At 39.4% G+C, this 27,196-nt stretch overlaps 1 protein-coding gene across 1 annotated transcript; it reads left to right on the top strand.

Moving 5' to 3' along the window:
* Window positions 1-1,912: 1,912 nt before the first annotated feature.
* On the top strand, window positions 1,913-27,196 carry TSPAN3 (tetraspanin 3). Its single transcript, XM_008708432.2, has 7 exons — window positions 1,913-2,149; window positions 13,383-13,574; window positions 13,803-13,877; window positions 17,901-18,002; window positions 18,925-19,077; window positions 19,342-19,425; window positions 26,298-27,196. Exons 1-7 carry the CDS (start codon window positions 2,087-2,089, stop codon window positions 26,388-26,390), a joined length of 762 nt encoding a protein of 253 aa, XP_008706654.1. The 5' UTR covers window positions 1,913-2,086; the 3' UTR covers window positions 26,391-27,196.

Below are 27,196 nucleotides of genomic sequence, written 5' to 3'. Positions count from 1 at the left end.
TGGAGAGCCCTGAGCATATTTATAGACTGAGACCAGTGGTTTGGAACTCCTGCAGCACATTAGAAGCACCTCGGGTGCTGCTAAAATGACCAATTTCCTAAGGCGTACCCCTGGGAAAGCTGTGTGGCATGTGGGATGGGGGTAGAGACCTACCCAAACGGAAGGCGCAAGTTAGGAAGGACAGGATGGAGGTGCACGCACCAGGGAATGAAAAATGGATGAAGGCCTCCCCAGGCAAATGGACAGGGATGGGATGAGGATGAAGAAATGCAAAGGAGATGTTTTGGAGAAGGAGGAAAAGCAGTAAGAGTAAAGCAGAGAGAGAGAAATTTTTAGAGGCTGGGGGCCAGCAAGGAGATAGACACTCAAAGGGAATCATACCTGAGAGCCATGGATTGATTGCTTTCTTAAATGCTAAGACATGCGTAGTGGCAAGAATGGTACTTTAAGTCAGACGTTGTTACTGGCTTGCTCAGTCTTGCGATATCTTCCCATCACACATGACTTACTAGGCACTTGGTGACTTTGTTCTCTTCTCTCCACTGACCTCCAGCACACCAGGCTCTTCAGTGTTCCTTTTTCTACTCATCACGTTCCTGCCTCAGGGCCTTTACACTTGCTATCCCCACCTTACTTGCTGTTCTTCCTCCAGTAATTCCCATGGTCCACTCCCTTACTGCCGTAGGGTCTCCTCCAGTGTACTCCCCTCAGAGAAGACTTCCCTCATCACTCTCTATCCCCATCTTCTGAATTGTTTTTCATTACTGCTCAACCTCAGTGCATAAAGCTACTTGCCTATTTGTTTAGGTCTGCCTTCTTTCCCGAATGCAAGCTCCATTGTCTTGCTCGCTGTGGAAAACCCACTGCCTGGAACAGCGAGGCCCAGAGGTGTGTTTTTAAGAAGTTTGGTAAGTGAATAAATGGCAGCTGCTACCTGGTGCAAATGAATGGGATGCTGAGATGAAAAGGTATCGCTGAGTGTGCCTGGGGAAGGTGATGAGTTAGGCAGATGGCGGAAGACCAAGCCGAGTAAACGGGCATCTTAAGGGCCTGATTGAGGAGGAAGCACAGGGTTGTAACAGCAGGACAGACTGTCGTTTCTGCATTAGACCACCCACTCTGTGTTGGTCTGGGCAAGTTTGTTGATCTTTCTAAGCCTCAATTCCCCCAACAGTAAAATAAGACTGACAACCATAGTACCCTCCAGCTAAGGTTGTGATGGGGGTTCAAGGAGCTGGGAGCCGGAAAGAGTCTGATAGGCGGTAAGCTCTCCCTAAGTGCCAATTACTATGATCAGTCCAAGATTGTGGGAAGTGAGGGAAACGTTGCAATGTAAAAAAAGACGTCTCTGTAACCATTCCAAGTCTTGACCCAAAATGTCCTCCCCTGAGACTGACTTGCTACCATGCCACCACCCAGCCACTCACGCAAACGTGTCTCTGCCTTGCCAACGCCATCAGCAGCCTTTTCTCCTTTCTGATGACTCTTCCGAGAGCTGGCCTAGCGCCTGGCACAAGACGTTCTCCATAAATACTTGTAGGTGTTCGCTGCCCTTCCCCGAGCCCCGCTGCTTAGGCGCTCCCCTGTCAGGAAAACCTTGACGTGAAGTGGGAGAGAGTCGTGTCTCCGACCTCTTTAGGGGAGAACGGGCTAGACAGAAAGACAGCGTTCTGAATCATCTATAAGGCTGGCGTAGCTCAAGAGGAGGGCAGTGGGTTTGTTCCTCTGGAACTTCCCTGAGGAGCCCTGTGCGTCCAAGGGCGGCCAGAGGCCAAGAGCCGGCGCTGAATCTTCGACTCCTTTAAGAGGCGTGGCCTCGCTGTAGCTGCCGCGGGAGTGACTGGCTGAAGCTGTCGGGGGCGGGACTCGGTTGCCTAGGAGCGGCGCGGGGAGCCTGGGGATCTGCGGCGGCTGCGCGAAGAAGCGAGGTGCTTGCTGGGGCCGGGGCTGCGCGACGGCACCGGGGGCTGCGGTGAGCGCCGCGTAGGCCGTGCAGTTCCCAGTGGAGAGGCGCCGCCGCCATTGCCGCCTCGCTCGGTGAGCGCCTCCCGCTCGCCGAGCAGGGCCCCAGCGGGCCGCCGGCACCATGGGCCAGTGCGGCATCACCTCCTCCAAGACCGTGCTGGTGTTTCTCAACCTCATCTTCTGGGTGAGCGGGGCCGACGGGCGGGGAAGGGCGAGGGGCCGGCGGCGCGGCCCAGGGGAGGCCTCGAGTGAGGTGCTCGAGGGGCCCGGCGCTGCGGGGGCAGCGGTGACGAGCTCGGCGGCGACGGGGCCCTGCGGCGGAGGCCTCTTCTCGAGGTCCCTCTCGGGCCGGGATGGAGGCGGGTGAAGGGAAGCCCTCGCGGGCTTCCGGCGGCCTCCGCGCTTGGGCTTGAGTCCCCGGACGGCTGGCTCCGCGCCAGGACCTCCGCGGTGAGAGGCTGGGTCGCGCCCCCCGGCCCTCCCTCTGGAACAGCCTGCTCGACCGAGAGCTCTCACTGCAGATTCTTTCAGGACCTCAGGCTCGAAATGGGATACTCCCCAAAGAGTCAGGCTCTGCTTTCTTTGTCAGGGCCCGGAGCCCCGGCAGCTCCAGTGGCAGCCCCGAGGCGTGTGAGCAAACGGTGCCGCTCCACGGGGACGCTAGCGACTCAGGGCTGAGGGATTTTGACTTACAGCTCTTTGTGTATGGAGAACTGGTCAGCTGGTTACCAGCCCAGAAAACTGAAAGGTTTCAACTTGATAAGCCAAATAATTCTTTGCCCAAGAAAATCGGTCACTGGGCGTTAGTAGCCTGAGATCATAAACCCTCGTTAAATAGGATTCGGATGTCAAAAGATTTTGAAAGCAATGAGTTCACTTTCAACAAAAGGTGGCTTATGAATTTTTTTGGACACGCCCCCAAAGAAAGGGGTGTTTATAACCATTTCATCGCAGTTCAGGTTCTTATCTCACCAGGGATTTTTATAATAACCGGTGTTGTTCCTATCACTCTCCACCTTCTAGTCCATCTGGACCTTGCACCCTGATAAATCTTACTAAGCATTTCTTCCCTCACATAATTTTATTTAAAAAGCAGCCCCCCTCCCAAATCTTCAGCAGTACAATAAGGTTCAACCTCCTCTTGGTATTGCCGCTGAAGTCTTCAGTCACCTTTCCTTCCTCATGACTGGCCATGGTCTTAAACACTTGCTGTCTAGTCCCCAGACAGTCCTTGAACGTTCCCACTTCCCATACTTTTGTATGTCCCCATTCAACAGCTTCTTCTCACACACATACATCATTTGGAAAGAATCCTTGCCTTCTTAACATCCCTCCATCTCAACAAAGGATGAAACTTTTCATGTTCAGACCGCTGTAGCTTAAAAGGATAATTACATATAATAAGGCACTACACACAAATATTGCCATAGAGTCTTTTAGAGTATTTATGGTGTGATGGAAAAGGTCCTGATAGTACCTGTTCAAAATCACGCACGTGACGTTGGGGTTTCTATGATCTCTTTCAATTAGAGCAGTGTTTCTCATACTTTAGTTTGAGTTACAAACCTTTTTAAAAGGTAAAAGAATTTTTTTGCGATCTTCAAATGAGAGACACTCTATTAGATAATAAGGTACTTAGGCAGAGACTTGGCTTTGTAACCTTTACAGTTTTTTGGGATTTTTATGGGCATAGCTATTTGATTTTGAAAAATAAACTATCAGGTGAATTCTAGACTATTGAGTCTCAAGGACTGAAATTGTTAATGTAACAAAATATTTAAAGCACAGGAACCATTGTCTTTAAATAATTAAATTTTGGAGGGCCCTGGGTGGCTCATTTGGTTAAGCATCCGACTCTTGATTTGGCTGAGGTGATGATCTCAGGGTCCCGAGATTGAGCCCTGATATTGAGCCCTGAGCCTCTGCTCTTGCTCAGTGGGGAGTCTGCTTGGGATTCTCTCTCTCCCTCCCTCCCACTCATGTGCATTTTCTCCCTCAAACAAATAAATATTTTTTAAAAATTTAAAAATAGTTAAATTTTCATTTACTCTAAAATATCAGTTAATTCTAAGTGATTGCTCATGAATCTTTAGAAATGGTGTAAGTATATGTACTACTGGTACTTCTGTAAAGAAGGGTTAGGTTGAACTTGAGTTGTGCTTTTCGTAGTGGGTTATTGCCAAGACTAAAGTCATATTGTGTAGTAAAAATATCCTTTTTCTAGGTTAGTAGGATAGTAAAGCTTTTGTGAGCTGTGATAAGTTAAGCAGACATGCAGGGGGGAGAATGTGGCTTGGAGCAGGATTAGTGGAACATAACTAATGAGGAAACAGTATTAGATGTGTCTCCCACTAAACGATTAGTTTAAGGACAGACCGTTGGAATCTAATGATTCTGGTAATGATAACTAACATTTCAGTGCTTATTACACCCAGCCAATGTGCTGAGCACTTTACAATGAGTGTCCTCACAGCAACTCCATCTGGCAGTAAATATTCTTATGCATATTTTACAGATGAGGGCATTAAGGTTTACTGAGGTGAAGTTGCACGCCCAAGGTGTGGCAGAGTCTGCCTTCAAACCCGGGTTGTCTCATACTCTAGAGCCTGTGATGTTAGACCAAAGTGTAATTTTAAAATATTTGGAAGGGGGAAGGAACTCATTAGCCAAGTTAGAGTCACTTTCTCTAAACCATACTAATTTTAACCTTGGTTAGAGCCTGTACAATAATTTAAACTACACTGACTTGTCAGTTTAAAAAATTAGGTCGTTATGAGGAAGTACATACAACAGATGTTAACTGGTTCTGAGAATTTGTAGTGCGTTCTTCAGTTCTGATAAGTGTATTCATATACAGCGGCCCCTCCCTCCTTTTAATGCCTTAACACACACACACGCACACACACACACACACACACACACACGGAAGAATAGACATTCCCTCCATAGAGCATATCAAAAGTTTACCTAGGTTCCCTTGGGCAACTTTGTAAAGACTTTGTAGTTCTGTAGCATTGGTTCTTCACTATCAGATGGTAATGGCTGATTGTGGATAATGGCTGACTGTGGATTAATTGCTTTGGCAAGATCTTTAAACTATACCTTTTAATATCTTGATAATCCTGTTTTAGTTGGCAGTTTGTTCAATGAGCTGTGGAAATAGATATGTACCTGAAATACTTGGGCTTGGCACTAATGACCTGACAGTCAAAATTGTTAATGTTGACTTGGTCTGTATCCTTTTGGACAGAGCAGTCTAAGAAAGTTAACTCTGGAAAGGCACAAACTAAAAGGGGGAACAATCGTTTCTAAAATCCTGAAGGTTGTCTTCCTAGAACTAGAGTTCCTTACCAAATCCAGAATGTTAGGGCTGTAGTTTGAAAGATAATTTTGGACAAGTGAAATCAGGTGTACAACTTGAATCTCTTATTTTTTAAATGTAAGTGTATTAGTGCTAGACCATGATAATTTATGGAAGACAGGAGTGTTTGAGGTACATGACTAAATATTGAAGACTAATGGAATAGTCTTCAATTTATAAAGAAATATTTCAAGGAAAACTAATGCTTCTTCTATAAACTGTACCTTTGTACCAAGGTTGGAAAGGATTCTTAATTCATTGGGTCATTTGATCTGACCCAGAGGAGGCCTCATCTAAAACAAGTTTAAATCAGTACTTTTTAATTTTCAGGTTTTATTCTTACACATTTGGGTTGGGGATGTGATACTTTTAAAATAGAACTTTCATCAGATGTGCTGGTATTTGCTTCTCTCTTTCCTCTGTGTCTATCATCGTGAATGACTACTCTGACAAAGCTATGTCATCAGAACACACCTTAAAAGCTAACAGATTTTTTTCCCATAATTGTTTTTCAGTTCACCACAAGAAAAGCTAACTTTGTCAGTAAGCAAGTCATGGTACATAATAGGAGACCTATTTCTTACCTTGCCTTTGGCAGTTAAGAAATTGAATGTTTCCAGTCTTACTTCATTTGTAGTCATCTGTCCACTCATCAAGTGCCTTGTGGCTCTGAGTAATTGTTGACTGAAAGAACTCAGCATTGGGAACTTGGAATCAGTCAGATGACCAAATGCAGGAATGCTCTCTTTAGTTGGAATTTAAGGAATAGGTTGTTTTTTAGCTTTTTAGAATATTTATCATGCATTGAAATATTTTCATGGATTTTATTCCATAAGATCCAGTTCAGGTTAGGATTTTCGCAGAAAACATATTCCATAAAATTTATACTTGCACCAGACAAGTATACCCTAAGAATCATTCACTCATAAATGCTTGTTGAATATCTATGCTTTACTTGTTTCTGAGAAATACAGAAAACAAAAAGAGACTCTCTGTTCTCTTAACAGCCTATGGCGTGAGGGAGCAGATAGGCAAAATCAATACTTTATTGAATTTAATTTCTAGGCGCACCTTCCTCCTTCTCTCCCTGTCAGATAAAACTCATGGACAGTCTCAAGTCTTCCTTTATCTCTTCTCCTTCCCCTACCTTAATAGTTTGGTTGAATCAATAGATGAGAAAAATTACTTGTGTTTATATATTTGTTTTTAATTTACTAAAGGTGGTCTATAGTAAATGCCAAAATATTGTATCTTACATTGTGACTGCTACTGATTAAATACATAACACCAAGGCTGGACAAACTATAAAGTTTATGCATCTCAGGCTCCTATATTAATAACTGATTCTTTTTATAGTCAGAGTAGGTTATGGGGACAGAAGGTCTTAGGAAAAAAAATGCATGTTTAAATTCCATGCTTCTCAGATGACCCTTGGAGCCCTACAATCTGAAAATAGCCAGTTTCCATGCTGTTAAAATAATCCGGCTCTGGCAATTGGTTCATCTCCAATTTCATTGCCACCTGAACTTTTGGGTCTTTCAAATGGTAGGTATAAATTGGATTAGGTGAACAAATTTATTAAACTAGATAAACAATGGCAAAAAAAAAAACCTGAATACAGAAAAAAGTGAAAATAGGGCAGAATTGATTAACATGACTTCTGGAATATCATCAAAATAATAGAGATATTAAAGTATTAAGATATTTCTTCTTTAAGAATAATGACAATAATTCAGTGATGTAGATAATGATGGCAGAAGTGGCTTATTGTCAAAACTTTGCGACCCTAAGTGGAAATTTCTTCTTTTTTTACTTTGTCTCCTTGAAAGGTGATGTTTATGGGGTGGGGCGGAAGGATAATGTGTATAGAAAGAGTCGGAATTGTGTTAGGTAATCAGAAAACATCTGAAGAGGAGTCAAAGGCAGGTAGACGGGAGAAAAGTGGTAAATGGGAGATTGGCAGAGGTGCCTAAAATATTTGGGGTGATAGAGGTGCCTATTTTATGTTGGTGGTTAAGGACAGATACAGGAATTCACTTGTGAGAGAACAACAAAGTCTCAATTTCAGATGTAATTTTTAAATATTTTGGAACGCCTGGGTGGCTCAGTCGGTTAAGCACCTGCCTTCAACTCAGATCATGATCTCAGGGTCCTGTGATCAAGTCCCGCATAGGGCTCCTTGCTCAGCAGGGAGTCTATTCCTCCCTCTGCCTGCTGCTTCCCCTGCTTGTGCTCTCTCTCTGACAAACAAATAAATAAAATCTTAAAAAAATATTTTACTTTTCTGATTATGCAACTATTATATTTGCTTTTTTAAGAAGATACTAAAAAGTATTTTAAGAAAACAAACTAATATCACCGTAATTCCACACGCAGAGACAAACAATATTTTAGTGTGTTTTTTAATGTCTGTATGTGACATGTTTTTCCCTTAGCACATCACATTATTATTTATTATTATTATAAATTATGCTTTAACAAAATATTTAACAGCTATAATGCCAAGTATACCTCTGGATGCCAGGGCTTTTTCTTTTGTTTTTGCTATAATTTTGTTACAGTATTATAACATTTGATGAACATACCTTCCATACAAATTCTTTGTTTCCATCTGACTTATTTTCTTAAGGATAGATTCCTAGAAGTGGAATTAATAGGTGTGAGAGGATAAATACTGAGGCCTGTATGTGTTGCCAGTTGCTTTCCAAAAAGATTATTCTGTATTAATCTCTACTCCAGACTGAGGGTTCTTTTATCTGTACCCTCACACATCTTTGAATACAGCTTGGCTCACTTTCTTTCTTTTTAAGATTTTATTTATTTATTTGAAGGAGTAAGAGAAAACATGAGCAGGGGGCGGGGCAGAGGGAGAAGCAGACACCCCACTGACCAGGGAGCCCCACTGTGGGGCTCTGATCCTGATCCTAGGACCCTGGGATCATGACCTGAGCTGAAGGCAGATGCTTAACTGACTGAGCCACCCAGGAGCCCTGCTTGGCTTTCTTATTGACCAATTTGTTAGGTAGAAAATGATACAGTTATTTTCATAGCTTTAGAAAATCTTGATAAGAATAGATTTAATTTCTGAAAGAAGGTTTGAAATCTTTGGAATAGTCCGTCTTTTCTTGAAAGTTGATAAGAAAGTGAATGAAATATTCAGCATTGGGCTTGGTAAAGGAGTAATTGTGTTTAATGATATGAAGTATTTTATCAGAGTAAGAGTTGAAACAAAGCATGTTTGGACTAGAGAATATTATGATACGTAGAATGCTAAAAGAAATTTTAAGGTGATTTTTAAGACACTCAGAATGGCACAAAGGTGATGTTTGGGGAAGCTTTCAGAAATGCTCTGTGTAGAATTACCAGTGGATTCCTTGCAGGAGAGAAGTGTGGTACATAAAAAACTAGTGTGAGTGTACAGGAAACAGAATTAAATGTTAAAAGATGTACATAAGATGGATTTCTGCAGGTATTTTTACCCTCTGCTTTCTTTTTGAAATCTGCTTTCTTACAAGCTCTAGAGTACACAGGTTTCTCACCTTGCCTTTTCTTGACTGTTCTTTCTCCCAGCGTTCCAGTCACTTTTACTTTACCAATTGATTCTTTGAGGCAAAAAATTAGTCCGAAGGAGCAGTTAACGCAGGTGGATAAGAGCTTGTCAAACATTGTGATTTTAGCTGAATGACCTCTCATGGTCCGTCTTTACACTGTTTTGATTCTTGCCAGTTCTGGACATGAATCGATGACAATACCGGTGTAAGAAAATCACTTCTATTCTTCTTTGCTTTATCTTCACCTAAATGTTCTATGGGATGCTTTCACCTTCACATTTCTAAACTTCCATATAGGTACACTTTTCACAACAGCTGTTTTATTCTCTAGCTTGTAACAAGTCTGTTTAGTTTTTGATAGTGCCACATTCCCTTGTCGAGTTTCACTGTGGATGATGTGCCCCCTTTAGTTTCATATTCCTTCTTCCTTAGGAAATTAAAGAATTTAGTATTTCTTTGGATTTTAGCACTTTATCAGCTGTTTATTTCACAGAAGTTTTGAAAAATAGAAACAAAACAAAAAAACCCAACTAGTTTTCTATAGTTTATAGTTTCTAAACTTAGAAAAAGCAATCTTATGTAAGAATGAAATGTTTTACTTTAAGAGACTTCACATTTGTGTGTATGTGGTAGAAGGGTAAAAGGATAAAATGAATATCATACGTCTGGAACTCTGCTTCCAAAATTTGATAGCAAGATAGTTTTAGTTTTTAGAGAACAGCTTGGTATGGAAAAGCACTGGCTCTCCTAAAATTTTAAAATTCTGTGGCTTAATTTAGGGCATGAGTTTTTTAAAAGATAAGGAAGAATAGTTTTTAAAAAATTACTCTTTTGATAGTTTCAGCCCTCAGCCTTTCCTTTAAATTTCCCTTCATGTCTTTGTAAAAAGGATGAATATTTTTAGTATACTGTCCTGGCACAAATCCTTCTAGGCTCAGATTTTTTTCAGCAGTGACTAAAGCAGTGCAGTACAGTTGCTTCCAAGTTCTACATTTCGTCTCCTCTTCTGTGGCACCTCCTCCCGCTCTGCAGCTGCTTTGTTGGCAAAGCTCAGATCCTTTGATAGATTGCAATCCCATCATGACCCTTCAAAAGCAGGATTTAACCCACCTCACCTTTTAGCCTTTCTAATAGTTGTAATTCCCATATTAAACATCTGTGTGATGACTCTGCATACTAGTTAGGAATTACTTATAACTTCCTCTCTGTTTACCATACAGTTCTACCTGTGTTTTTAATACTGGTGGTTAGATGTCATTGAAGAAGTTGCTTATTGTTTTTAGGCCTTCAGCTGTTAGGACACATTTTTTTCATATTTTCAAAGAAACTGATGTCATTTCAGAAGTTGTTTATTATGCAACTTAAGATATAAGCACTGTATACAGATATCAAAAGAAAATTTTGAAGTCATCTTCAATTTAGGAAATAAGCCTCTGTTTATGAGTAATTTGATTTACATACTCACCAGCAATCAGCGCAGTTTCTGCTTTGGTGTGTGCAACTAGTAAGTTGTTTCCCACTATGTGTTCAAAATAGAGCTCTGTTATGTTCTCAGCTCTGCTGTGTGAATTGTATGTTGGCTGGTTTGCAGCCCAGGAAAAGATACTGCTCTCAAGTCAATTAGAAAAAAATAGGCAGCCTTACAGACAGCATCTCCTGTTAGCCTTCCATTGCATTTGTTACATGTCTGGTCATATCTGCTGTTGGTTTGTTTTTCTGCTTCCTCAGAGTCTCACTTTCAGTTGAGTGCTCCAGTCTGGGTGAAGGGTGGCAGCACTGGAAGTATTTACCTTGGCCCATTCCCAGGCAGTACCAATTGTGAGTCTCTTTAGTTATGTGGAAAGCTCATCATTTTGTATTTAAAATGCAAGTACTTCAGTGTCTGTGCTTCAGATTAATTGAATACATATCTTTTCCAGTTTTATCTTGTCATTCAAATTTCTGTAGGCTAAAATTTCATTTATTAGAAGCTCAAAAATGGAGTTTATTTTAATTAAGCCTTTTAAGAAATAAAAATTACCGTTTTAAAGTAAGAAAAGCTAAGAATCCAAAGGATAGAAAGATGATTAATGAAGACAAACTGGACAAAATTTGATTGATTCATATGTAGGATTTCTTCTAATTCAGTTGAGGACTGAAAGTATTTACTTTAGCAAAATATGTGTGTGTACATACATAGTATTGGGGTGCCTGGGTGGTTCAGTCATATGAGCATTCCACTTTGATTTTGGCTCAGCTCATGATCTTGGGGTGGTGAGATAGAGCCTTGAGTCCCCACTCTGCGGGGAGTCTGCTTGAGATTCTCTCCCGCTGCTCTCCCCACCTCGTAAGTGCATGCTTATGCGTGTGCACGCACTCTCTCTCAATAAATAAATCTTTAAAAAAAAACGGTAGTATTTGGTAAGAATGTTAAGTAATCCGTGTACTTCTGTAATTAATGCACCCAAACTATTAAGCTGTTTTTCTTCTTTTCCTTTTCCTGTGCCTGCCTTCATCCCATAATAATATACCCCCTAAGTATGTCAGTGAACTCCGAGAACTTTTGAACAGGCGTGGTTGCTGTAAGTTCACCATTTATAAACTAAAAATCTATTCCAGATGTGATGACCATCAGGAATTTAGTAAACCGGATTAAGTTGCCAAATCATGTTTTTGAATAGTGAACTAAAAACTATGAACATTAGACCGAAGAGAAAAAAAACAAAAACTAAAGCTTATAATAGAAATGGGGGGTGTGTTATTGATTTCAAGGGAAAGGATGAGATGAATTATACTCAATAAATTTTAATTGATTGCGCCAAACGCCATTCTGTGTGCTGGGTGGTGATACAGGGCTAAAAGACAGATGGGCAAAATTTGTGCCCTGAAGGTATGCTGAGACATGTATAGTTACTACAGTTGTATGTGTGTCTGCGTGTGTGTACTGAGACATATATAAGTTGCAACAGGTGTAATAAATGCTCTGTTAGAACCAGGTGATGTGGGAGTGGGTAAAGGGCACCTAATCCAGCCTGAAAAGGTCAAGAATCTGCATCTTTATGGACAACAAGGAGTCCTTAGGCTGGTGTGGAGAGGGCATTCAAAGAGCACAGCAGAGAGGTAGAGAAGTGACAGAATATGTGGTACATTTGGGTATGACAGTTTTCTCCTAGGGTGTATGTAGGGTAATGGAATCTGAGGTGAGGAGCAGGGAGCAGCAGCATTGTTCATCAGGGGCCTTATTTTGCCTCATCCTGATTTTAACCAAGCCGTTGTCTTGATCGGGTTTCCCCAAACTGAATGTGTCCCCTAGACTTAAGAAATAAACTGCGTGTTTAGGTTGAAAGAGTTCACGATGTATCTAATATCATTGTGGAGGCTGTTTTCTAGTTTGGAGATTAATGATTTATGTGTTAAATTTTAAAGGACAGTGAAACCATTCTTTTCCTGTGAAAGTCTCAAAGTGCTCTACAAATGATAACTCATCAAATGCTTTAACACGTAGCCTCACGCTGCATTTGATCATTCATATATAAGCAAGTGGCAATAGGCTGTCAGCATTGAGCAGGTACACAATGACAGCAGAGTGACAGTGATAGAGGAGAGGAGAATGCAAGTAAAACTCTGCAGCTGGAGAATGGTGTCTGGAGCAGAGCCGAAATAAGGCAGCTCTCTGTTCCATGACTTTCTGTATTCACTTTCCCTTTCGATGCTCTAAAACCTTGTTATTCAAAGTGTAGTCCAAGAACCAGCAGCATCATCATCACCTGGGAATTTGGAAATGCAGAATCTCAGGCCCCAACCCCAGACCTACTGAATCAGAGTCTGCAGTTTACTAAGATCCTCACATGATTCCTGTTCACCTTAGAGTTTGAGAAGTACCATTCTAAAGAATAAGTCTAAGGGTTTGCAAAGTTCTTTAGTTAACTGAGCCTTCTGGCTTTATTATTGCAGTCTTGACTTAGGATAGGAAGTTTTTTGAAAATGGATATCAAGGTTACTAGCTATTATTATATTTTCTTTTTCCAAGTGGGTGGATAAAGTTTAGAAATGCAGATTTTGGAGTTAGATTGCCTGGATTCAAATCCTGGCTCTGCCACTTGTACATAACTTGTACATAATTTCTTCATTTGTTGAGGGCAACTACAATGAACAAAGGCTTACCCCACCACCCCACCGATCTATGGTGGACCTGTAGTTGAGTTGCAAATAAGCCTCTGTTGTGTGTTTGGGGGTGGGAGAGTTCGTTTTTGTCATTATTTATTGGATTCATTATTTCTTGATCTTTACTGAACCATCAGTTACTGAAAAGAAGGTAGCATTTGGGAAACTTTTCAACTTTAGTAAAGAAATGTGCTTACTAATGAATAATAGACTTTTCAGCTTCACTGTTAAAAAAAGTATGTAAATAGATTTAACAGTGATGGCAAATCTTATTACATTATAACATACTAAGAAGTAGTAGGAACATTTTACTTAACAGAACTTAAAGATTTTTACCAGTGCTCTGATCTTGTTTTCTACAGGGGGCAGCTGGGATTTTATGCTATGTGGGAGCCTATGTCTTTATCACTTATGATGACTATGACCACTTCTTCGAAGATGTGTACACTCTCATCCCTGCAGTAGTGATCATAGCTGTAGGAGCCCTGCTTTTCATTATTGGCCTAATTGGCTGCTGCGCCACAATCCGAGAAAGCCGCTGCGGACTTGCCACGGTAAGTTACCACTTTACTGACTGCATGTGTCATCATAACATGTGGGAATATTTTGTTTGTGTTACTTTCTTGAATCAAGCATGAAACTCCATAGACTCTTTGGCTTTTGTGATTGAAGCAGAATTAGCACTTGTCCTCTAGCAGTTAATCTCAGGTAACGGTTTTTATATCAAGACAATATTTAGAGCAGTTTGTATTTAATTTTTGACACTGTTTTTTTCCTTACAGTTTGTCATCATCCTACTCTTGGTTTTTGTCACAGAAGTTGTTGTAGTGGTTTTGGGATACGTTTACAGAGCAAAGGTATGTTACTATTATTCATATGTTTTAAAAGGCAGTTTAAATGTTTCAAGTGAAATAGAACAAATTCATTTTATCAGAGTAAACATTTTCTTTTGCCTTACTTCAGTTTAGTCACTGCTTTAAAAATCTAAAGTTAATTAGAAATTGCACGGAGAACAGATTGGTGGTTGCCATTCGTGGAGGGTTGGGTGAAATGGGTGAAGGAAGTCAAAAGGTACAAACTTCCGGTTATAAGGTGAGTAAGCCATGGGGATATAATGTACAACATGGCAGCTAAAGTTAGTAATACTGTAATGCATGTTTGAAAGTTGCTAAGGGAGTAGTAGATCTTAAAAGTTCTCTCATCACAATAAAAAAATTGTGTAATTATATATGGTGAAGGAATTGATTAGGCTTATGGTGATCATTTTGCCACATAAAAAGTTTGAACCATGCTGAAACTAATATAATGTTAGATGTCAGTTTTACTTCAATTTAAGAAAACAAAATGCATTTAGTAAACACAAGTCCAGTTTCCTGGCTTAATAAAGAGTACATACCAGAGAACTGAGCTTTTGTTTATGTTTAAGAATACTCCAGCAGGGGCACTTGGGTGGCTTAGTTGGTTAGGTGTCTGCCTTTGGCTCAGGTCATGATCCCGAGGTCCTGGGATTGAGTCCCACATCTGGCTCCCTGCTCAGCAGGGAGCCTGCTTCTCTCTCCCTCTGCCCCTCCCCCTGCTTGTGCTTGCTCTCTCTCTCTGCCCTCTCTCAAATAAGTAAATAAAAAATCTGAAAAAAAAAAAAAAGAATATTGCAACATTTCAGGCTCTTTCTGAACACTTCTTTCCACTGAAGCTACCTATGTAGACATCTAAGGTTGTGTTTAATGTGGTTTCTGATCTCAGGAAGTCTCCTGAAAGCTTAATTGATTATTTATTTCAGTTTTATGTATTTTTCTACTATAGTAATTTTTTTTTTCCAGTGTATTATGTGCTGTGTCAGTTGGGGTCCCTGAGAAGCACATGCAAAGATGGAATTCAGTGTACATGGATTCTGTTAGAGGAAAAGTCTGTGAGAGAACATGGGGAAGGAACCAGGACTGGCTGAGAGCTATCAGGGCTGATGCAAGTGTAATCCCAAGTACTTGTTAGTGTAATTATGTAGTTAATTAAATATTGACTAAGTCTGTGAAAAAAATGAGCACACACAAAAAAGAAAATTGAATAATTTGAAGAGACTTGGTAAAAAAAAAAAGTAGTCACTAAAACATTTTCGATCAAATCAGATACGGGTATGATCGCTATATAGGTTTAGGGGAAATTTATTAATATTTAGTAGATTCTACACTTTGATTGTGTTGCAATGTCTCCACAGTTTAAAGAAACCAAAACTGGAAGTCACTGTCAATGTATTAAGGATGTGATTTGTGCAGAACAAATGATAAAGAGCTCTAATGAATGGATCTTATGCAAAGACAAGACCGGCTTGCATCTTTTTTTTTTTTTTTTAAGATTTTATTTATTTATTTGACAGAGAGAGAGAGAGACAGCCAGCCAGAGAGAGAGGGAACACAAGCAGGGGGAGTGGGAGAGGAAGAAGCAGGCTCCCAGCGGAGGAGCCAAGACAGGCTTGCATCTTAAGATCAGTGTGACATACACATTTCTGTGCTTTAAGCTAAATGAAAATGTTTACTCTTTAAAAAGTCTGTGATTGTTATGGACTTTCTCAGTTAACCAACCAACTACTCCTGACCATAGGGGGCTTCTCAGTTTGTTAAATACAGTATAATTGCATTTACCACTGATTTTTACATGTGAGGTAATTATGAAAAACACAAGATGTTCTTTGGATGGAGAGAGTATGTGAAAGTCAATATAGGTCATGGTTAGGTCCTTTCATTCCACAAATATTTGTTAGGGATGGTTTTAGAACTTTGTCAAAATCATAGATGGCCTACTTGGATTTCAAACTATATTTGACAAACATATATATGGGTACCCATATATATATCCAGCTCACCCACTTGACCTTTGAACAGCACAGGGGTTTTATATGTTTAAGTTAATTAATATATGACATAAAGCTCTGGAACTCAAAGGTTAGAGATCAGCCAAAGGGTTTTCCTACTGTCCCATATGTTCTCTACCCAGGACGCACTAGAACACATTCAACTCTCACCTACATTACATTTAAGCTGTCCGCTGTCTGCTGAAGGAGGGGTTCGTTTTAAAATTTGATTCGTCCAGGCCCTCCTCTAACCTCAGGCTATTTCATGTGGTTGATTTGTTCATGCAGAATTTCCAGCTAACCCTTAACTAAACTTTATAGGCACATCCTAGTGACTGTTCCACATGGGGGAGATGTTATAGCCCTTTGTAAAATCCTTCTGGAGCTTAAGGTAGAGGCTTTTGCAATATCTGATCACAATTCACTTTCCTCATTTGAGGCAGGATAAGAGAAACCTTAAACCAACAACCAAGTAATTTCTGAACAAGGTAGTTTTCTCTCTTTTGCCCTTGTTGCATTCTGCTACAGTGTATCTTCTAAAGGTCTAGCCCGGGGACTCCGAACTCCTTAAGGGTGAGGCAGTCATCTTTGTCCAGCAGTGGCAAGGTGCCTGGCGTAATAAATGGTATGAATTGGTCGATCGATTGAATGAAAAAAATTACTTGTCAAGACTTATTTAATATAGCAAAGTGTTCTACTGTTCTAATTTATAAGTATTTAACTTTCTTTACCTCAGAATGAACTGCAGATAAATAGTTGGTCAGCTGAGAAGTTTGTTCAGATTTCCTCAGCCTATAAATTCCCTGTACGGGAGGGTGGACATAAAAGTTTTCTGATTTCTGTTTTAGAAGAACTAAATTGAGGACTTCATTTTCCTTTGCCTCTTTAAGAAAAATGCCTTGGTTCTGGACATAGAAAAAGGTGATTGTGAGTTGAGATCCTACCTGTCCTGAGTGCCTGTCCTAAGGAACGAGGGCTCCTGCCAACTTGAACACCAAGGCGGCTGTTGCCAGCCACTCCCTTCTTGTCCCTCTTTCCTCTTAGTCACTTCCTCTTCTTTTCTTTCACCTTTCTTTTTGTTTTGCCTGTTTTTGCTTTCTACCTACAGTACCATTTAAGCCTATAAACAATCTGCCTTTAATTAATTAGTTGGAGTATAACCTCAAAGCTATGATAAAGATGTAATACAAGTATTCTTACTGAAATTTATAGTTTTAAATCAAAGGCATAATATGCCAATTTAATATTCAAACCATTGATACGTAAGGTACCAGGCAACTATGCCCCAAAAAAGAATGCATTGGATAATGCCACTACTGGTTATCAACTTTATTGTTGTATCACATAACTGGTATAATTACTAAGTAGGTCTAATCATCTTAGAAGGGTAAGGAGAATCTGGTACAAGCAAATTTTACTAAATGACACTTTCTTGCCACTTTAGTGATTGACAGCAATAAGTTATGAAGAGTTTATTTCCTGTCTCCTCATTCACACAACATTGAACTGTACTTTTTTCATAAATGGCCACTTTTGAGTACTGATTTTTTTTTACCTGCTGATTACTTTTGCATATTTGGCCAAGTCTTAACATTGAATAAATAAAATGGAAAACGTGTTGGTATTTGTTCCAAAAGTGAGGGATTTTTAAGTTCTTTTATTTTTACCTCCTTTAGGAAAGGAAAATGAGCAGGTCCAACCCACTGAAAGTTCATTTGAAAAGGAAGGCAGTTCATTTGTTATTTACGATATCTGTTTCAGGGTTCAGCTCTTTTCTCCCTCTTGAATAGATTGTTAATCTGCCATCTTGCACACAGTCTTCTCTTGGAATGCTTTTAATCTGTGTGACGTAATATGTCTGAATTTTCACCTGAATCTCTGTGGAGACAGGAAGGGAGAAAATTTTTTTTCTAACAAATTTACAGAGATATCTGGCAACTTGCCATACATGTCATTTAGATATTTTAGCTGGAGCCTTGACAAATGTTCGTTTTACCAGTATTATTAAGGGACTGAACTCTTTGTTTTGATTCAGGTGGAAAATGAGGTTGATCGCAGCATTCAGAAAGTGTATAAGACCTACAATGGAACCAATCCTGATGCTGCTAGCCGGGCTATTGATTATGTACAGAGACAGGTGAGCTCTCCTGAGGTGAATTTCTTTTTGAGAACCAGTCCCTGTTGGGTCAACCTTAAACAAACTCTATTTCTGTGTAAATTAGACATGTATTTTCATAGCCATGATTAGCTTCATGATGTATCTAATATTTTACCTTCACCCTTTTGTAAAGTTTTTTCCACTATCACCTAATCAAAGCCAGATAAGAAGCATTTGACTTTTTACCAAAAAAATAATTAGCCAGGAAGGTGATAATGGAAGAGAGGTATGGTTACAGGAAAGGTGGGAGCCTCAAGAGACTTCACAGGAGGTAAGAGGTCTTTCATATACCTTTAGAAAGTAAGGCCAGAAAAGAGAACATGGAAAAAAAAAAAAAGGACAATTTGAAATACACGAAGGCAGAGAGAATAGTATCGTACCCATAAACGTACCCCAAAATTGCCAGTTTTTTGTTAATCTTATTTCATCTTTACCCCCACATATCTTTTGCTAGATTATCTTAAAGCAAATCCCAGACATTTCAGAGAAAATATTTGAAGCACATTGTCATTGGAAATAATACTTACCTCAGAACCGGGTATTTAACATGTAAGATATGAAGATTTTTCTTAGCTATAAATTACCCCTTGTGGGTAATGTCCTTCTCGTGTGGAGGTTCTAAAATTAAAAATTAAAATAGTCGTATGTGGCTATTTAAATTAAAATTTACAGTTCAGTTCCTTAGTCATCGTAGCCACATTGTAAGTGCTCAGTAGCCTCGGGTGGTTAGTGGCTAACATGTTGAACATGCAGACACAGAACATTTCCATCCCTGCAGAAAGTTTTATGGGGCCTCACTGGTCTAGAGTAGCTTAAAGCTCTGCAGTGCACAGAATTCTTAAGTCCAACACAGATATATGTGTCTCGTGAGGACTAATATTTCTCTTCTCTTCCCCACTAGCTACATTGTTGTGGAATTCACAACTATTCAGACTGGGAAAATACAGACTGGTTCAAAGAAACAAAAAACCAGAGTGTCCCTCTTAGCTGCTGCAGAGAGACGGCCAGCAGCTGTAATGGCAGTCTGGCCCACCCCTCTGACCTCTATGCCGAGGTAAATTTGGTTTCTTGGCCAACACTTGAATCTAGCTTGGTAACCTGTTTTTCTCTGTGAACTGTCTTTACCTAGAACGTCTTTCCTATACTCTTTTGCGTGTCTTTAATTCTGTTTTATGTTACCGTAAATTCCTTTTAAATGCATTGTCTCTCCCTCTTTGGGTTTCTGTTATTTCCATTTCTGCCACTGAGTAGTAACATTTGACCTTGCACCTTTCACTTTTAAAAAAAGACTTCTAATGAGGATGACTGTGTGTTTCAGGGCTGCGAGGCTCTAGTTGTGAAGAAGCTACAAGAAATCATGATGCATGTTATCTGGGCAGCACTGGCATTTGCAGCAATTCAGGTAAGCGCAGCTAGCCAAGGAGTTGTTATCAGAGTCTGCTGATTCTTTGATGTCAGCCGCGAATGGTTTTCATCATTAAGTTCAGTTAAAACTTTGTGTATATAGATAACTTGGAAGTGATTGAGGAATAGGCCACCAGTTTCCAACATCTTCCATTTCCTGTCTCTAAACCTAGTCCCAAAGTGGTTCCAAGAAACCAGAGATCTGGATGTGAGGACTGTGTTTGAGGGGACTCTGCTTTATTTTCTTGACTTGATTGGAGAGTGGCCTGTTCAGAATACATACTGTTCCCAGTCCCAGTGTATTCTTGGGAGCTGTTTTAGTAGAACTTCACAGAATTTTTAAAAGCTGTACTGCTTTATTTCACTTTGGAAATGGAAAGCTTTTTTCCAATCTTTTTGTACTATTCTTCCGGTTCTTATTTTTCTGTCCTCGAGGGGTTTATATGTCCATATAAGTAAATCAAGAACTGGTACTACAGCACTAATCTCTTAAACTGATAGAAGCAGACCAGTGAAAACTGAGGTTCTAACCTCTTCTGTATTTGTGGACTTGGGTTTTTCAGACTGACAGCCATCAGGAGTCCGTGTCATCACTTGGCACCTCTGCAAGTGTACCATGCCATCTTTGGTAGCTGAGGGGACTTGTTTTCCCCGCTCCTACCAGTGAAAACAGTCTTTTTCCCCACCTAAAAATGGCATGTGCGAAGTAGCTGGTGACTGTTTAATTATCTCTCACTTTATCTACTCCTTCCGCTCTCCCCCACCCACATCCTTATCCCTCACCTGAAAACAAATAAGAAAGACAGCTATTTTTCTACCTACATTGCTGGTTTCTCAGGTGTATACAGTATATCTTAGGGATTATGTTAGAGGAATCTTAAACTGAGACTAGCCAATTGTTTGAAATCACTGAGAATCCTTTGCGTCAGATTTCGTTCTCAGAGTGTTCTTTTGATAGTTCTTGAAATATGCTTCAGGCCTAGAGAATCTATTTTAAGAAAGTGTAGGCATCTTTTAATTGTTAGATAAAACCAATGTAATTGCTAGTTTAAGGGTAAGTTGCTTGGATTGCCTGCTGTCTGTATATTTGAACAGAAGCTAGTGTATTTAATGGAAAATGCCTTTTAAAATGGCAAAAAGGTGATTGTTTACTTTGCTGGTATTCAAACAGCCCTGAAATGATTCATTAAAAAGCCTACGTCTTTATTTGCTATGGTCTCTGCCCTTCTAAACATTTACTTTGTAGCTCAGCATAGCAGTAGTATGTTGATCAGCAGGCATGTATTTCATATTTTGATTGTGCAAGCACATTCATTTAGCTAAAAATAATGAAACATAAGGGAGGTCTCTTTTCCCAAGTGAAATCCTGGTCTGTGCATTCTTAATGATTTTATTTGTGTTAATAAATCAGCACATACTAGCATGAAGCAAAAAAGCTTTGAAACTGTAAGGTGCTTATGATCATGAAATATGCAGCATGTATAAAGAAGACTGATGAAAATCGTTACTTTAGCTATGTCCCTCATCTAGTTACACTTATTAACCAGGCAGATATTGCTTCACTAAATATTTTTCAGTAGGGGCTAATAAATATTTTAACTAGTCTCTTAATTTAAGTATGCCTTCTGATATGCATTTTATACTTAAATCACCCTGATTTAGGTAATAGCTGATAAAGATTTGATGTGTTCAGTTCAACAAAAGTCAAGGATTCAGAGCTTTCACAGACTCAAAACCTAGTGGTTCTGAAAATTTAAAAACTTTGGTTTTAAGGGAAAAACGTACATGAAATAATGAAAGAATTTTCCCTAATATGTTTTCTTTTTTAAAAGAGTACCTGTAAATGTTCTGAACTTTTGATACTCAAAATCTGATTTAGATTGGTGCCCTCGGTGTGGAAAACCTGAGCAAAGGCAAAAACAACTCAAAGATCAGTGATCTCTTGTGCTTGTATGCCCATCCTGACAGAGAAAGTTAGAGCTAGAAGGATGCTTGGGGGGTGTCTAGTCCCTGTTTCCTTTGTTTTAAAGGCCATGAAAATGAGGAGGCAGGGGGACAAAGATAGTATGACTAATGACCATCAGTGAAACTTGAACCCTGGCCTATTGTACTCTGCCTCCAATTACAAAGTAAAGAAATAAGGTTCTCAAAAGATTAAATTCCTCAATTCTTTTATGAACCTGACAGTTAATTGGCACTTCAGCTTAAAATACACAATGTAATAGCATTGAAATATCATTGACACTTTCCTTCAGGTTCTAAAGTAGGGCACCTCTAAGAACTATCATAGGAAATATGATTTTAAATCATGTTGGGGCACCTGGCTGACTCAGTCGGAAGAGATGCGACTTGATCTTGGGGGCGTGAGTTTGAGCCCATGTTGGGTGTAGAGATTTCTTAAATAAAGTAAACTTAAAAAAAATAATGTTAGAGATTGAAAGATGATTTTTGGTAGTGTTGTATGAAAACTGTTTGAAGCATTGTCTTTTTTGAATTTGAGTGTGATTTATGGCACTGTTAAGCAACACTTTGTTGAAGTTCTAAGGTGATAAGGTGAATTTAAGAAGAAATTTTTTAAAGATTTTATTTATGTATTTGATAGAGAATGGGAGAGCACAAGCAGGGGGAGCACGGTCTAGAGGGAGAGAGAGAAGCAGGCTTCCCACTGAGCGGGGAGCCTGATGTTGGCTTGATCCCAGGACCCCGGGATCATGACCTGAACCAAAGGCAGACACTTAACCACTTAATCGGTTGAGCCACCCAGGCGCCCTGAAGAATTTTTCTCATAATCTTAATTGACCAATAGAAAGCTCTAGTTCACATGTTAGGCGTCTGGAGGCCCTACGGGTCAAATCTAGCCCACTCTTTTTATGTTAGCCACACTCAAGTATATGTGACTGCTTTTGTGTTACAGTGGCAGAGTTGCATGGTTGTGACAGAGACTGATTTTGTCTCTTGGTTCACAAAGCCTAAAATATTTACCCTTTAAGAAAACACTTGTTGGCCCTTGTTCTAGTCTAGTTAAGTGATCTAGGTTTGAGTAGACCAAATGATCAAGGGAAAAAAAAACTCTGAAAAATACTAGTTAATTTTTACAACAGGATTTTTTAAGCAAGAGAAAGATTTTAAAAAGTTTGCTACATTACCTTTTGGTAGCTTTCGTTTTTTAATTTTATTTTTAAGTTATCTCCACACCCAATGAGGGGCTTGAACATACAACCTCGAGACCAAGAGTTGCATGTTCCACCAAATGAGCCAGCCAGGCACCCCTTTATTTTGTTAGCTTTTTAAAATCAGCAAGATATTTGACTTCTTTGAGTGTAGCCAGCCTCTTAAATTAACGAATAATCAATTAGGAATTTTATTTCTAAAAGATCTGGTCATAATAATAGACAAAAATCTAGGTTTTGATTTGGCAATCTCAAGTATCTGCTGTGAGTAAGGCTTTCTGCAAAGACAGTATGGAAAAAGTGGGAATTATCTGTCTTTGGAGTCTCATGAAGTTGGCATGTCCTCAAGATAGAGTGACCAAGAGCATACTTTCACGGAGGACTGTTTCCCAAGGCCATGTTGCTTTTTTCTGGTCTATATGCCAAGTGTGCTCTTTCCTTCCTCCTGCTTCTTGATTGCCAGTTAGTCATTAAAATGACTTAAAATACGTAAGTGAATAACACTTCAGATCGGGCCCCCGATAGTTAAAATCTAGTAGGTTGATTCTGACACACTTTTAAAGAAATATTTTAAGTAATTCTTCTTTAAAAATTTAAACCAAGGCTTGGGAATCTAATTCTTGAATGACTAGATTTTTTTTTAATTTTAGAAGAAATTAAATATTAATTGTTAACTTTTTCTAAGTTTTACCCATTTGATAGAATTTTTTTCAGATGATGTAAGTTTAGTAAAATATAAGTCTCCCTCTCAGTCTTATGCTAGTTCTATTACCAGTTTTCTGTATATCCTTCCAGAAGTAGTTTTGGTTAGATAGCACATAAATATTTTTCATACAAATAGAAGCTTATGGTATGTAATTTTCTACCTTGCTTTTTTAAAAAATTGAGATAATTGTATATTCACATGCTTTTTATTATTAAGTAAACTCTGCCCCCATCGTGGGGTGCAAACTCATGACCCCGAGATGAAGAGTCACATACTCCACCAACTGAGCCAGCCAGGAGCCCCTATTCACATGCAGTTTTACGAAGTAGTACAGACAGAGTCCTTGTATGCTTTGTCCAGTTTCCCTCAGTGATATTTTGCAAAACTATAGTGTATCACAACCAGGGTATTGGCACTGATGTAATCCACCAATTTAATTCAGATTTTTTATTTCTATTTGTGTATATTCGGTTCTGTATAGTTTTATGACGCGGTAAGTTCCTGTATCCACCACCATGATCAAGATACTGAACAGTCTAACACCACGAGGATTCCACCTAGTACCCTTTTGTAACTAACTGTACCCACCTCCACCCTGTGACTCCTCCCCCCATGCCCTGGCAACCACTAATCTGTTCTCCATTTCTAAAATTTTGTCATTTCAATGTATTATATAAATGGAACCATATGGTATGTAACCTTTGGTTCCTTCTTATGTCTTACTGTGGCTGCATAGTATTCAGTTTGGGGGCATACTTTATAATTTATCTCATCTACATTAATGGGCACTTATATAAGTCTTGCTATTACAGACACGCAAGTAGCGAATGTCCTCTGTATGCACGTGGAAAGTCTATAGCAAAACTTTGTAGCTACGAAGTTGAGGAATCAGTGTATAAGTGGTTTTTTGATAGGTATTTCCACATTTTTTTCAGAAAAGGGTGTTTCCAGTGTGCAGTTCCAAAGCCTTGTATAACAATACCTATTTTCCCATAATGCCCCCTTCATAATATATTCTAGAACATTTTAATCCTTGGCAGTCATTTTTTAATCACCATTTGCCTCTCTATTTAGCAATCATTTTTTGCATTTGCTTGGCGTTATATTTAGACTGAGTGCAGATTAGTTCTCATGACTTGAATATTGCAGGGGAAGTTTTTATTGCAAGAAATAACTCTGGAGCTAGAATATTTCCAAGTCTATTGTTGGAAAATTTTAATCAGTGAAATTTCAGTATAGCAGAGCTTTGGAAGTGAGCCTGTAGTACTTAGTGATGAGGTTTGGACCGTAAGAAGTTAATGTGTAGAGCTTAATGTTCGTAAACAGACTCATTCCGAAGCATGAGTAGGGTTTTATCAAGCTTATTTAATTGTTTTAAAATCAGTGCAAGTTGACTTAATTGAAATAAAAGTCAGGAAAAGAAATGATGCTTATTTCAGACCCCATTTGAGAATGCTGACTCCTTCAGTAGAAGTTAACCAACTGAAAGGAATGTGAGGGAACTGGGATGGGGAGAGAGATTTTTTTCCCAGAAAATCAGTAATTTCTGAGCTTAGCATTTCTATTGCTCAATTTAACGTTGCCTGTGAACATAATTCTGTTTGATTTTAAAGCTTTTCTAAGAATATTTTGATGTACAGTGAATGGAAATTATTTCTTTAGGAATTAGATATCAAACATGCCCAGAACTGGCTAAAGATATGTACTGAATTTTAACAATATCCACTTTTAAAATGTCTTCAAGGTGCTTTGTGCTGTTATTGCACTTAGCAAATATTGGTGTAATGAAACTGATGGATTTAAGCAGCAAGTATATATCCCAAATGGGTAGAAAGAATGTGGGCTAATTGAGGGCAGAAATTGGAGCGTGTGACTTTTATACCATGGCGAAGTCAGATTGAGGACATCCTTATTCTCTGTGTATTGTGTCTCATTAGTAATCTTCCACTTCAAACTTTGAGAGCTTGTTTATGGATCCAGTACATTTCGTTGAAATTGATTGACCCCATATGTACAGAAAGCCTTGCCTTTTAAAATCAAATAACTGAGACCTTTCACTGCCACTGAAAAGTTAGAACAGCAAATTAACTTACTCTTATTTGGCTCTTTGGTTACTATTTATATTTTGTAAGAAGCCAGGTCAAAAATTCTAGAATCGTTTTGTCTTTAATCCAGTTTAATCCTCTTGCTTATTCAAAATAACGTGGCATGACTTTATTACAATTCCAGTTTGCTGCCACAGAAGGATTAGGGTTTATTAAAATAAAATGATGAAGGAAGAGTGACCTTTAAAAAGTAATGTGTGTGTAATACCACAGAGCCAAATCTGGATTTCAAAAATAGTAAATAATTATGAAAGAGACGAAAACCTTCAAACCAATTTTTTGGCATTAAGATTAGTTTTCCACCATAGGGGTTTTGGACTATTCATGTACTGAATTTTGTGGATTGTTCATAAAGCCTGTGACCCCAAATCCAGATGCCTGGAAAGACCACCAGTAAGTTTCCTTAATACACATAGTCTTGGTCATTCCACTCCCTAGACCTTTGGCGTGCAGTATGGTAGCCACTAGCCAGTCACATGTGTCCCAAGTTTAAATTAATTTAAATAAAATAAAAAACATAATTCCTCAGTTGCACTAGCTGCATTTCAGGTGCTCAGTAGCTCCATGTAGCTATGGCTGCCGAATTTGACAGGGCAGATATAGAATGTTTCCGTCATTGCAGAAAGTTCTTCTTTAGAGCGCTGTTGTTGATTGAGAGTGGGGATGGCAGGAGGAGAGTCTTGTGTTTCTGCTCTTCACGTATTGTTCCTAGGTGTGAGACAAGGAAACTAAAAGTTGGTTCCTAAAAAGCCAATGTGTTCATTCGAAATTGCTTCTGTTTCTGTTGTTATTGCAGAACTTTGAAACAGTTCTATTACCAACCAAGAAATACACACTGCTATGAGAGGGTCTTCAGCCTTCTTTTTCCCCTGTTGTTTTCTTCCCACAGCTGCTGGGCATGTTGTGTGCGTGCATCGTGTTGTGCAGAAGGAGTAGAGATCCTGCCTATGAGCTCCTCATCACCGGCGGAACCTATGCATAGTCGAAAACGCAAGCCTGAGCTTTTTTAGTCTTGTTGTTCTGATTTGGAAGGTGAATTGAGCAGGTCTACTGCATCGGCGGCCCGAGTTCATTTAGTTAAAGCACACAGGTGTTGGACAAAGCAGCTTGGCTCTTCATGTGCCCACCTACTTCCCTACCCACCTAGGATTTTTTTTTCCTCTAGTCTAGCTGACTCTCCATGTCCCTAAGTTTTTAAGTATGGCAGTATATGTTCTAATTCCAGAACCATTTGCAGGTTCATAGTGTGGGAGAATCAAAGGAGGGCCTGGGCCTGCTCTGTTACCTCCATGCAGTAATGGGGCTGCTGCCAGAGTATCACTGGGCCCTTTCCGTCTTCGTGATGGAGAACTCTGGGCCCAAGGTTTTTGGGGGGGAGGGGGAGGAAACCAGCTGCGGTTAAAAGTTAACACCAGATGGTGCCCCTCGTCAGTGTCCTTTTAAAAAACATATACTGTAGTCCAATAAGATAGCAACTGTATAAAATTGCTAAAGTAGATTTTAGAATCATACAGTGTGTTCTTGGTTCATCTTCAAAATCAGACTGATCTTTGAAACTAGCAGTTTTTAATCAGAGCTGGCTTTATAGGAGGAGTATAATGTATGCACTACTGTTTTAAAACAATTAGTGTGAGAGTGTGTGTGTGTTTTTGTATGATTGAGCCCATTCATTGTAAGTCTAAACTCGTTAGGATTAACGTACCCATGTAGACTAGCAAAATAGTATGTAGATGTGATCTCAGTTGTAAATAGAAAAATCTAATTCAATAAACTCTGTATCACCCTCAA

This window comes from Ursus maritimus, unplaced genomic scaffold, assembly GCF_017311325.1.
Source record: "Ursus maritimus isolate PB19 unplaced genomic scaffold, ASM1731132v1 scaffold_27, whole genome shotgun sequence".
Classification (NCBI taxonomy): domain Eukaryota; kingdom Metazoa; phylum Chordata; class Mammalia; order Carnivora; family Ursidae; genus Ursus; species Ursus maritimus.
The sequence above is the reverse complement of the archived record's forward strand: the minus strand, read 5'-3'. Positions and strand labels throughout refer to the sequence as shown.

What these genes read in the sequence shown, in the direction of transcription:
- TSPAN3 (XM_008708432.2), top strand. Translation starts at nt 2,087, where the DNA reads ATGGGCCAGTGCGGCATCACCTCCTCCAAGACCGTGCTGGTGTTTCTC. An exon ending in TTCTCAACCTCATCTTCTGG is followed by an intron (nt 2,150 to 13,382) that starts GTGAGCGGGGCC and finishes TGTTTTCTACAG; the next exon opens with GGGGCAGCTGGGATTTTATG. An exon ending in GATACGTTTACAGAGCAAAG is followed by an intron (nt 13,878 to 17,900) that starts GTATGTTACTAT and finishes GTTTTGATTCAG; the next exon opens with GTGGAAAATGAGGTTGATCG.